Source organism: Vanellus vanellus (assembly GCF_965231255.1).
Source record: "Vanellus vanellus genome assembly, chromosome: 10".
Classification (NCBI taxonomy): domain Eukaryota; kingdom Metazoa; phylum Chordata; class Aves; order Charadriiformes; family Charadriidae; genus Vanellus; species Vanellus vanellus.
The window spans coordinates 18,340,981-18,354,536 of record NC_138915.1 but is presented as its reverse complement, the minus strand read 5'-3'; the positions used below and the strand labels follow the sequence as shown (position 1 = coordinate 18,354,536).

At 37.6% G+C, this 13,556-nt stretch overlaps 1 protein-coding gene across 1 annotated transcript in view; it reads right to left on the bottom strand.

Moving 5' to 3' along the window:
- Positions 1–13,556, bottom strand: part of PCDH11X (protocadherin 11 X-linked) — a gene marked incomplete at both ends in the record, with an annotated part of 464,576 nt that overhangs the window by 427,057 nt on the left and 23,963 nt on the right. The window contains 2 exons of the mRNA XM_082488334.1: positions 4,434–6,920; positions 10,017–10,064. Coding sequence (XP_082344460.1) covers positions 4,434–6,920; positions 10,017–10,064 — 2,535 coding nt within the window. The remainder of the gene's footprint in view (positions 1–4,433; positions 6,921–10,016; positions 10,065–13,556) is intronic.

Genomic DNA, 13,556 nt, shown 5'->3' with positions numbered 1-13,556 from the left:
AAAGAATGTCTGAAATAGCATTAATTAAGAGAAAGGGACAAGGAGGAGGGAAGTTCTAATGAACCTTTGTGGCAGTAGCTTCTTTGAACCAAGCTACCAGAGATAACATTGTACTCTATAATTATGCGCATTTCAAACAGACAGGTTAATACCTAAACAGAGATTTGAATTGTCTGAAAGTTGTTTAAACTACTTGAGGAAAGATTTCAGATTTGAAAATTGCGTTACGTACTACATGAAAACTACACTGGAAGAACCTCTCCTTTCTTTTCATCATTCCAACACAAGTGCAAAAACGATTAGAAGATTTGTGTCAGTATGGAATACTTCACACAGTCTGCGCTCACTAAGGTAAATGTCAAAAGCAATTGAGCTTTTACAAAGCTTGCAGACAGATAAACTTTAAAGGTGCTGTATGTTTTTCCACCAAAGAAATGCGTCTTTTGGTAGTCTTGGGACTCTTAGAAACAGTGAAAATCTGACTGGAAGTCAGTTTGATTTTATGAGCCTCCAAATACCCTGGTTTGAAAAACCTTACACTGCAAAAGAAAGCATGCTATTCAGAAAGTCTACTGTCACTAGTATTTATTAATTCCTACTGTGTAACTTCAAAATAATATTAATATCTCTCTCCCTTGCCCTTTCTTACATATAAGTACAACAGAAGCTTGATCTCTCTCTTATGGGAGATTACATTAGGACCATACTTTTCCCTCTTCAACTTCCTGTAGTTCATGATTCAATGTGTCCTCAGATGCTTCAGGAGTCTCCGATTCCTCCTCCATAAAAAATTGAGCTGTTGCCTTGCTGTATTTACTTGCCCACATGACCACTAAAGAGGTATTTTGGTTTTTTAGTAGAAAAACCTTTCAATCTTCTCTTGCTTGCTTTTTGAGTACAACTGTTATAATGACTTTCTGTCATTTTATAGATCACTTAGACAAATTTAGCAGTAAAGCAAAGACATGATTTCCTTTCTTTAAAGACCTCAATCAATACCATTCAGACATACACAAAATTTAGAGCTTCAAAGGAAAACATATATTTTTAGCTTTAACTCAATATTATTTCAAATATCTGAATAGAAAGCCTTGCATGGACAAAACTAAGAGCAGTTGAGATGTGTGGCCTATTAATATCAGGACCCATCAGAAACTGAAGAAGTATCTTCACAGTGAATGTAATCTTCTTTAATCTCCTTCAGAAAGCTTTTGCCTTGTAAAAGGGATGCACTACAGTCATTGTTAGTGATAAAGTAAAATTTTTTTCTCATATTAGACATTAGTTTCATTTTTCAAACTAGCACATCTCCCTCTTTAACTGACCTTAGTATCTTTCAATTCTCCAGGCTGTCCTACCTTTTTCTGAAAATTCAGAGAGTGCATGACACAAATGCATCATTAATCACAAACATCCTATTAGTCTCTGAGGCTGGAGGATGGCGGAACAGCATGACATCTGAAGCACTGTGGCAGAAGCTTATTTTTGGTTGTTTCGTTTCTTTACTGGCTTACAGTGACAACTCTAAGTTAGCCTGTCCTGAGCCACCTTCTGGAGCCTCACAGGGGATAAAACTATATAGACTACAATGTACAAAACCAGTTTAGGATTAAGACCGACTTTTAAAAGATCCATTGAGATTTAAGAAAAACTTTGCTTGTTTTAACTTATAACAAAATACATTTCTGCCTTTGTGATCATGGTCCAACACAAAGGATTTATCTCTAGTGGTCTTTCTCGCCCAATTCACTTAAATAAACGAATTTATGAAATTACTTATATTTTATTTAAATAAGTAATAAAAATGTGAATTCACATGTTTACAGGGATTATTTTTTTTTTCCAATTAGTGTAAAAGACCATTGACAGTGAGTAATTATACTTTCCCTAACAATGTGATCACTTTCATGCAGAAAAATAAACTTAAAAGAAGGGTAACTGTAGGTTTAACAAAATCAATACAAATCATAGAATCATAGAATGGTTTAGAGTTGGAAAAGACCATGAAGATCATCGAGTTCCAACCCCCCTGCCATAGGCAGGGACACCTCCCACTAGACCAGGTTGCCCAAGACCACATCCAGTCTGGCCTTGAACACCTCCAGGGATGGGGCCTCAACAACCTCTCTGGGCAACCTGTTCCAGTGCCTTACCACCCTCAAAGTGAAAAACTTCTTCCTAATGTTTAATCTGAGCCTGCCCTCTTCCAGTTTAAAGCCATTCCCCCTCGTCCTATCGCTACATGCCCTAGTAAAAAGTCCTTCCCCAGCTCTCCTGTACGCCCCCTTTAGGGACTGGAAGGCTGCAATAAGATCTCCCTGGAGCCTTCTCTTCTCCAGGCTGACCAGCCCCAACTCTTTCAGCCTCTCCTCACAGGAGAGGTGCTCCAGCCCTCGGATCATCCTCATGTCTCTCCTCTGGACACGTTCCAGCAGGTCCATGTCCTTCTTATGTTGGGGACTCCAGAGCTGGATGCAATAGTATACTAGTAACATTAATCTCTTTTTGATATAATATTGATATAAATAGTAACATTAATCTCTTTTTGATGTAATCAGTGCATCATACTAATATAATTTCAGGTACAGCTATATGGAGACAAGCTAGTATCAGGTAATGAGTATTAAAAATCCCCAGTTCTATTCTGCTCTTCCAGACAGGAAGCCCCTGTCATTAACCTTTAAGATAGAGATAAAAGAAAATGCTCTTTTCCCAACCAACTTCTGCAGAAAAGAACTGCTTTCCATTCTACTTTAAAAAGCCCCTTCTGATGGAAGAACCGTGTTAGTATAAACCTAGAGAGCCATAAGCTTGCTTTCTTTGTTAGCAGCAGTACTGCATGACAAAATGTATTTGAGCAGACAATGGAAGAACCTCTTCGGCTCAGAGGAAGTATACCAGAACTCAATTGAAAAATCACTTAGATCAGGCCAACAGAAATGCTGAAAATAGCACCACCCTCCTCAGAGTTATGAGAGTTCAAACAGAGAAACAAATTAGCAAGCAGCTTTTCTAATGTGTAATTTGAATTAACACGTTCAAATATCTTTAATAGAAAATACTCAAATCTCAAAAAGCTACACATTTTCCATTGCTGTCATGTCTTTGAAATAAGAAATTCTTTTCTTTTTTCCTTCAATTTTTCTGTTAAGGTGTCTCAGAAAAAGATGAAAGCTTTATAAAGCATAGTGATATGGACTACTGCACAGATTTGTCTAGGTAAGGAAAACAAAACAAAAAAAAATAAACAGCCCATCCTGCAATTTTCAAAAATAGGATGACTACTTTGAATGAGGAGGGTTTTTTAGGCACATTTTGCTATCACTACTGTGGTAATAAAACAAAGCCCACAGAAAAAAGTTCAAAACCTCAGCTGGAGCAAAAAAAAAAAAAAAAAAAAAAAATCTAACAGACTTAGTCATGCCGAGGATTTGTTCCCAAGCAACAGTATTAAAATATATTATCAATAATACAATAAACTCTCCTGAAATATTTGTCTCTTTAATCATTAATTCCTTGACCAATTAAAGCTTAATTAGAAAACTACTTCCATTGAAAACTTTGTGATATTTGTGAAGAAAGAAGTAAACAGACAAACAGCAAAGCTTTATTATTAGTGAAACTTTCCATAATATGGATAGATATTGGACTCAATTTCCAGTGACTTAAATCCTTTCTGTAGAGTCTTGAAGAATAAAAGGTACTTGGGTTCTCATTTTAGTCTTAATTTTAAGCTGAGGATTCTTTATGTATTTCCTTTGCTGTACCGAATTTCTGAGAAGCTAGTATCTGGTTTATCAGGCACAGCAGCAAATAAGTGAGAGCAATTAATACTGATGCTTCTAATCTTCCCCTAACTTTGCCTGTAGACTGTGTCATTCCACCCGATTTAAGTAATCCAGTATGTTTCTACTCTGAAAATGGCACTGAAACTCTCAGAGGAAAATCCTTGCCTGCTTTTGAGACATTGAAGTAAAGCTATGCCCAAATGAAGGCTGCAATTCCAGACTCCATTAATATTAAGAACCACTTATCAGATCCTGTAAAGCTTTATTGCTTTCCACCTGGCCTAGATTACTTCAATTCTTGAGCATACAATACTACAGAGGACAGTACCATAACCCCGCTCTGCCTTACAGAGCTGCAATAGGTACTGCAGTAATGCAGGAAGTGCCATACTGCCATCTGCAGTCCGGAATATCCACCGATGTAATAATTCAATTTCCTTACAGCCAACAGTCATGTTATTTCAATTTTCTCCCTTAACATTGATGAATCTCAAATTGTTTACTTTTCAATGCCTTGATCAAACATGACCTTTCAAACTTTTAATCCTTTCATTAAAAGTTATTTCACAATGCTCAGAGCTAGACTTACAGGAATGGCAAAGTAAGAAGGGAAGGAGAAAGAGAGCACCTTAAAATGTCCATTACCTGTCTGGTGTGTATGGGGCCTGGGGTCTTGAAGCCTCCTTGACAGCTGCATTCAGAAACACTGTAAGGGTCCGAGCTGCTTGATGAGCACTTGGAAAGTGAGTCACAGCCCACCACAAAGGTGTTATCTAGAGGCAGTTCCTGAATGACATGGTGCTTCTTGGGGGGTACAGGAGTCTCAGGTTTTATTTGAAAGGTAGGCTGAGGAGAAGCAGACTTGTAGTGCTTTGCTAAATCTGGGCTATCAGGCTTAAATGTGGTTGGTGTAGTGGCCCAGTTATATTTTCCCATAGTCTGTTCTTCTAGTTCTACAGGAATGTCTAAAGTGCCATTTATGTGCTCGTGGCCAGGATCATCAGGTTTAGATTCTTCAATAGTCACAAAGTTGAGGAGGAGACTTTTTGGAGAGCGCTTCTTCTTCTTCTTCTTCTTCTTGATCTGCCTATTCTCTTGGTTAGGGGAAACCCATTCACCACTCTGCTTGTTTTTTTGGACAACCTTGTGCCTAGGTGTCTGGCGGCACCGTACTAAAGCAGTTACAAAAATTACCAGAATAACTGTCATAGTGCCTGCAATAATGGCAATGATGATCTTGACATAATCATTGGTTTGTGGGGTTATCTCACCATCCCCAACATTCTGGCCAATTGGAGTTTCCATGTTCTTGCGCACTAGCTCTTGTATGTAGGAACTGTTGGTGACCGTCTCATTCACAAACAAGTGCACAAGAGCTATAGTGTAAAGAGACTCCGGCTGTCCTAGGTCATTGACTTTTATCACCAGTCTGTGCAAGCCATGATCTGATGTAATTACCTTCTCTTTCAAAGTAATATTGCCTGTTAATTGGTCAATTGTAAACAAGCCCCTTGAGTTCCCACCTATGATACTATAGCGGAGCTCTGCATTCATTCCTGTGTCATTATCAACTGCAAAGACTTTAGTAACTACAGACCCTGGACTGGCTGACGTTGGAACCAACTCATACGAATAATTAGATGAAGGAATAACGAAAACAGGCCTGTTGTCATTTACATCAACAACATTGATAGTCACTTTGGCAGTTGAGGAACGCTGCAGTCTTCCTCCATCCACAGCTTTCACCTGGAAAGTATAGGACCCCTGCTGTTCCCTATCAAAGGTAATATTAGGTCTTATTACACCAGTAAGTGGATCTATAATGAAATTATCTCTACCGTTTAATATAGAGAGAGTGACCGCAGAATTCTCTCCAGAGTCAGCATCTGTAACTGTGATAAGCCCCACTGTGCCATACATGGGTAAGTTCTCTGGCACATAGAAATTATATTCATTATGTGTGAAAGCAGGGCTGTTATCATTCTGGTCCAGGACAGACACTGTCACAGTTGCATTGGTCTGCAAGGGTGGCATCCCATTATCCTTTGCCAGCACAGTGAAGGAGTACCTGTCTTGCTTTTCTCTGTCCAGCTTTCTCACTGCTGTCAGAATGCCTGTACGGCGGTCAAGGTTGAAAATAGGGGGTGCATCAGAACCCAGGATATAGCTGATCTCAGCATTGCGCCCACTGTCAGCATCCGTAGCACTTATCTTGGTTAGCTGAGTTCCAGGAGCATTGTTTTCAGGGATGGAAAGACCTATGATAGGCTGTGTAAAAACTGGGGCATTGTCATTTTCATCTTTAATTTTGATCAGGAGCATTGCAGACTGGTTTAAGGGAGGTTTCCCTGAATCTGAAGCCACTATTTTAATGGCATATTCCCGTGTGGCTTCATAATCTAGAAATGTGGCTGTCTCCAGGAGAAACTGATTATCAAACACTGGCTTTAGCCTAAAAGGGACATCATGATCTGTAAAACAAGTAACTTTTCCATTCAGATCAGCATCCTTGTCCATTACTGTTATCAATGCAATTTTTGTATTAAGGGGAGCCTTCTCAGACAAGAGCACTGTCCCATTCACTGGATTGATGATGTATCTTGTATCTATTGATGGCACATTGTCATTAATATCTGTGACATTAACAGTCACCGTTGCTCTTGATGGAGTTGAACTGCCATCACTTGCCAAAACAGTTAGTTTGTGTACAGGAGATTCCTCCCTGTCTAGTGGTTCTCTTATAGTGATGAGGCCAGTGGTGTTATCAATGGCAAACAGCCTTTTGGCCAAACTGGAGATCTGATTGCTGAAATAGAAGTGGATTTGTGCATTCGAGCCCAGGTCTGCATCAGTGGCATGGAGCTGAGAAACAGAGGTGCCCACTGGAGCATTTTCTGGAACACTAACTTCAATGTCATTCTCTTTGAAGACTGGGCGATTATCATTCACATCAGTCACTGTGACTTGCAGGATGGCAGTGCTCGATCTTGGAGGGCTTCCACCATCTTCAACTTTAATTTTCATCACATAGGTATCCTTCTGTTCCCTATCCAGGATCTGTTGGACAATCAGTTGAGGCCACTTATCTCCCTCAGGTGTCTCAATTATATCAAGACCAAATACATTTTGACCCTACAAGACAGAGAAAGAACATACTTTAGCATGGAAGTGTATTTAAATATACAGAAACATCTCATTGAGGTTCAGAAATTGTCATGGAATATATATTTTTATATATATTGTATACAGGAATACACATTTATACATTTACCTGTATTTTGCAATATCCAATTCTGCTTTAAGGTCTAGCACCTTGAGAAAGCCTTAGAGCAAACATGATTAAATGGATACTTTAGAAAAGCAGGGGGGCTGGGCAGCATGTTTTGGGGTTTTATTGTGTTGTTGTGTTGTTTTTTTTAACTAGTTTCTTTATTTCTACAGAGAAGGTGTTAAATTCCCAGACAGATGTAATTTAGTTTCTCTATTGCATGAGTGAATGTGAAAAAGAGGAACGAAGCCAAATTTCAACCAGGTCCAAAGGCAAGACAGTATGCATACACTGGAGGACCTAAACCAATATTCAATTTCAAGGAAAACAAGAAAGATAAAGGGACTGTCTTCTCTGTTCGTGGAGCAACTCTGGATATGATCTGAAAGCATTAGCATAAAAACCCAACACTATGATTGAAAAGAGCCTTACTACAAAATTCAGGCTACTACAAACTACTACAAAGTTACAGACAAAACTAAGTGTAACAGTTTATTAGAAATATAGTTAAAAACTCATTAAAGCTATCCCTTTCTTCATCATTACGTATTTTACATTTCTAGTGAAAATTACAAACCCAGTGAGAAAAGAAAATGTATTTTAATTTTAAAAAATAGCACAGAACTATGAGATCAATTTGAAATTAATAATTTTTGTTCAACAGGTTTCTTGAACATCTAACACCCCTGGAATTGCAAAGAAATGCTACATATATTGTGCAAAAACATCTTTTTAAACACTAGTGTTGACAAAGTAGTCTGCTAAAATAAAAATTGGAATCTAGAACAAAATTCCCCCATCTGCTGTCACTTTAGCCAAGCAGGGATTAAGAATATCACAATTTTCCTCTTTTCTCCCATCTCTCACCCTTCAGAGGAAAAAAGGAAGTAAAGGCAGTTCTCCAGCCATATCTTCCAGAGCCAGAATGCAGATCACTAAAACTGAATGTATAGGATGACCACAAAAACAAGGCATTGATAAATATGCTGACTAATTAGGAGTTTCTTTTTACATGTCGTACTTGTGATAATGAACAATAGCAACTAGCCTGGTTCTTGCTCTGTTTATTGTGCCTATCTCTCACCTTTACTCATGTAGTCATGTGTATATTCTAAACTGATTTCAGACAACTCAATCCAAAGGGAAAGAAAAGGTTCCCAGTGTGCAAGGTTATTTCTCATTACTTGTAAAATATTTGCATTCAATGTATCTTGCTACCCACCATTAAGTGAATGCATTTATAGCTCTAATTCTGTGTAAGGCTGTACTCTTTCATTGACTTGTTTTCTCGAAGCCAGAATTTGACCCTATGTAAGTAATCATTTGGTTCATGGAAAAGACCTATTCATCCACATTTCAAAAATTACTGTGCCACTTGCACAGTACTTTTGACAACATTAAGTTGCAACTAGGGGCAGTCTAAAGTGAACTGGAACACATTTTGAAGCAATAAAACAAATACAGCTTCGGCTTCTTTAGCAGAAGGCATATGAAAATATAAGCCTTGCAAATCATTTCTAAATCAAGGTATACATTTTGAACGAATTAGGTTAAATTTTAGAATGGTAATTCTATGCTGACCTCTTCATGAAGGTGGAATGCGAGTTTCCTTTTTATCTTCGATCTGGCTAGCAGTTATTTGCAATAAATTTTGTAATTACTGAGAAATTATGAATTATATATTCCATGCTTTAACATAGATTTCCAGATAAAAAAATAACAGAAGCGAGAGGGAAAAAAACCTGTCAGCTATCTTTTACTTCTTTATTTGTACACAAGTTGACAGATGGGCACTGATTATTCTGTCATTAGATCCCACAACTACAACAAACACTTCATATAGACTTTGAGTACATGCAGCTATACATATGCAAACCCATTTCTGCTGTTCTTTAACTATCAAGTATGAGAAAGATATTTTTCATTATAGCATAAGAGTTTGATATAAAATAGAGCTTCTGTTCCCCATCACTAGCAGTAAACAACTGGAGAAACAGAAAAGAACACAAAGAACTCTTCCAAGTTATTTATTAACACTTTCTGTGGAAAAATACTATCCGAGAGTATTTCTTGTTATTCATTACAGGTTTGTACATCTTTTTAAACCACAAAAAAAAAACAAAACAAAAAACAACACAACACAAAAAAACCCCAGAGAACTACACAAAGTGATACTTTCTCCTCATTCAAGGAAGCCTATTTCATATTGTTTAAGGGATAAGGTTAGGTGTGCCATTACGCTGCATTTTAGCAAATGCCTTTTCTAAGAACAGACAGTTCTCCCATTCTAAACACTAGAGAAAAATGATGAAGCATTCAAGAAACATATTTTTAAGACTAAAAGTATTGAATTCTCTCGCTTATGATCAAAGAAATTGAGAGTTAAAAATCCTGAGAGAAACATGAAGAAAACCATTCAGGATTTAATTCTTGAGGTTGAAGTAAATGGCTTTATCATCATTAAAACCTCAATAAAGTGAAAATTTCCATTAGGGTCAGACTGTTTTTCAGACTGAACTGTACCTCAGTCACCACATTATACCACTGATCTGAAGGTTTTGTTTGCACTAGGAAGTGCATCCATAGGAAAAGCATAACAGATAATTAATATTTATATAGTACCTTTCATCATTAAAATGACTGACTGGTAAAAATCTGCTACATTATCATCTCCACCAATACAGAAGGATGAGAGTGAGAAATAAGAAGCTGACTTTTTTTAATCTAAAAAGACAGTTTAAGCGATGTAACCTAGCTATTTGAGGCAAAACAAGGTTATGCCCATCTCAGAGCCAGGATTAGGTTTAAGAGGCTTTAGCCCTGATCTTTATCAGGGCAACACACAACACTGTTACCTTATTCAATTTTCATATCATCCTTTTCAGTGGATTCATGCACACACTAGTCTCTGAAACAATGAAACTGGCATTCTTGTTGAACACTCCCTACTTTATATTTACCTGATCGTTCGTAATGGATCCAAATGTCCTTTTCGGAGCTGTTTTGGGCTGTCATGTAAATAAAAAAAATTAGAGTTTTTTTTAAAAATTGTAATATTTAGGTAGATTAATAAGTACATAATCAATGACACATGGACACTTAATGTGATAAGCTAGAAGAGCTTCTAGTATTATGGACAGTACTGCATTTAACAGAGTGCACCTAAAGTTTACATATAACTTGCCTGTAGACAGACATATTGCAGTACCACAGTATCCCACCACAAAGTTTTGTTAAATCCATGGGGTATTGACTACCTGAACACTGTAATGAATGTTCTTTCAAGCCACAAATTGTAATATGGGCTTCATTGTTGAGAGGAATGGGAAAAAAGACCAGCTTCTGGTTAATGCTCATAGCAGTGGCACAGTCTGTTGTGTTCAAAACCTCTTACGAACTTAGACTTACAGACCAGTAAGTTGATAGAATGTAGTAATTTCTCAAAGAAATAGGGAAGGGAAAGAATATTGTGATAAATAACCATATAAAAACAACTGTTTGTGATACAAAGTATGCTGCAATTAAGAGTATATTAGCTATTATTTCTTAAAACATTACAAATTATATAATTGTATAACAACTATACATTGTTAATTGACAAACAATAGATCAACACTGTCCTCAACCTTCATTCAAGAAGAGTATTCTGAACCCTTAGAGAAAGACACACAAGAAAAAGACAGCTTGTTTTGTGTCTACACCTTTGCCCTATACTTATCGTCATGTACTGTGAATGACAAACAGTTTATAGGATGAATATCTTTAGTTCAACTGAATCTTGAATTCAAGGGCTAGACAACGTGAATATAATAAAATTTTACTAGTGTTCTACAGTAACTAATTTCAGTTAATACTGTAACAAGCTAGAGGTGCACACTTATTTATTACCTGTCAACAATCCCCTTAAAATTAGCCAGTTTTATTATTTCTAAAAATCTTACTCCGCCTGAAATCTAAAATAAGCAGATTTAGAGTGACTATATTCTAGCAGGCCGAATACAGCAATACTGGGAAGTGAACAAGATGTTAAAAAGAGAAAAAAAAAAAGAAAAACGGAAGAAAAAAATTGTCAGCTTCCCATTAGAAAGTAATTCAGTAATTCATTAAAGTAATTATTTAATAATAAAGCCTTTGGCTGACATGAAATCTTACGTTCAGAGGACCCTAAAATCTTTTCAGAAAGTCCATGTTTGCCAACTGCTAGTTATTTCAGATATAGCAACACCGAAAATCTTTGCAGGTCTCCGGCAAAATTACAACATAGGTCCCAGACACTGTTTTTGTCAAGACATATGAAACTGCTCTGTAACTGTAGTATTATACTAGCAAAGAAAAGAGTATAGTAGCACAATTTCAATTCCTAATGCAGAAAACTGGACAACAGTTATACAGTGGACAGCTTTTTTAATAAAAGCTAGAAATTAAACTTGCATTTTTCTTTCAACGGTGATACTTTGGATGTGAATATGTGAATTCCCAAAGCCAAGCTAAAGCCTTAAACACAAAATATTATACATGATGGGCAATAATGGATGTAAGTTCCTATAATAGGTGTATATTAGTACAGTCAGATCTATAATACCGTGCTGTGGCTCTAATAAAGGTCCCTTGTCTGCTATTACTTACACAGTGTGCAGTTCATGTGCCCAGGCATTCTAGAAGATTAATATTTGTTGGACAGCTATCCTGTTCAAAGACTGCAGTCACTACTCTCACCATATCGTACAACTTCCAACCCAAAGTTACTTGAAATATGTGTTATTAATACCAACAGTTACCTTATGAACTGAATGACAGTACCTCAAAGGAGGAGAATAAAATTGAAAAGGTAAGATATTTTTATAATGCAAAACTCAACACATGCAAAGTCGCTTACGTATTTGAAACACTAGCTCTTTGGCAAAACAACTACAGACTACTAATTTGTAGGCCCAAATTCCTATGAGCTTTGTTTGTTTTATGGTTTTCTATCAGCGTCACACACTTTTTCACATGGTTTCCTTTGAAGCAAGCCAAAGTTTAGCTCTGAATAAACTGAATTTACAGGTTCCAATCTACAGTAAAAGTAGGATCTGGAAGCTTCCAATCATGCATGAACTGAAAGTGAATTTTGTGCATTCAGAATTCTAATTAGTTCCATCCCTACATAACAGTTAAGGACATAGTTTATTAGCAACGTCTATATTGTAATTTGCTGTTTTTCTACCTCCATTTATAAGAGAGCTTCTATAAATGTAAAGAACTGCCAAAGATTTCCTCTCCATATATACAACCACACACAAAATCTTATTCGTCCTATGAAGCAGACAGAAAGCAAAATGATGTAGATGAGATCAATAGAACATAAGGATAATAATGAACCACTTCATTCTGGAAAGGAACAGTAAAAAGTGTAATACGGAATGAAGAAGCAGGCAATCAATGGATTTAATACTGATTTTCTGAAGAAGGAAAAAGAAAAGGCTAGAATTGCTGAGTTTGGAAGGGACCTTTAAGATCATCAAGTCCAACCATTAACCTACCCTGACAAAGCCATGTCCCCAGGTACCACATCTAGCCTTTTTTTTTTTTCAAACAACTCCAGGGATGGCGAATCCACCACCTCCCTGGGCAGCCTATTCTAATGTTTAATAACCCTTTCAGTGAAGAAATTTTTCGTAATATTCAATTTAGACCTCCCCGACATAATTTGAACCCATTTCCTCTCGTCCTACCACTTGTCACCAAGGAGAAGAGGTCAGCCCCCACCTCTCTCTAACCTCCTTTCAGGTAGCTGGAGAGCAATAAGCCTTCTCTTCTCCAGGCTAAACAACTCAGTAGTTCCTCAGATTTGTCCTCCAGACCCCTCACCAGCTTTGTAGCCCTTCTCTGGACACGCCACAACACCTCAATGTCCTTCTTGTAGTGAGGGGCCCAAAACTGAAAGCAGTACTCGAGGTGGGGCCCCACCAGTGCCAAGTAAAGGGGGATGATCTCTTCCCTAGTCCTGCTCACCACACCATTCCTGATACAGGCCAGGATGCTGTTGGCCTTCTTGGCCACCTGGGCACACTGCCGGCTCATATTCAGCTGGCTGTCCACCAACACCCCCAGGTCCATTTCTGCTAGGCAGCTTTCCAGCCACTCCACCCCAATCCTGTAGTGCTGCATAGGGTTGCTGTGACCCAAGTGCAGGACCCAGCACTTGGCCTTGTTGAACCTCATACCATTGGCCTCAGCCCATCAGTCCAGCCTGTTCAGATCCCTCTGCAGAGCCAACCTACCCTCAACAGAGCCAGGACGTATACCTAAATATGAAATTACTTCCTTGGAAATCTGAATTTAATGTTACTAACAAAAAGACTGAAACAGTTCTAACCATTACATCGCTTGAGCCTCCTTAATGCTTTCAGATGACTTGTTCCTTTCTGTGAAGAGTTCCTTTCAATCTTGTCACATTCTGAATACTGTCAACTTTATTGTCCAAGATAGATAGATGATTTTTTCTAAGATGGAATATT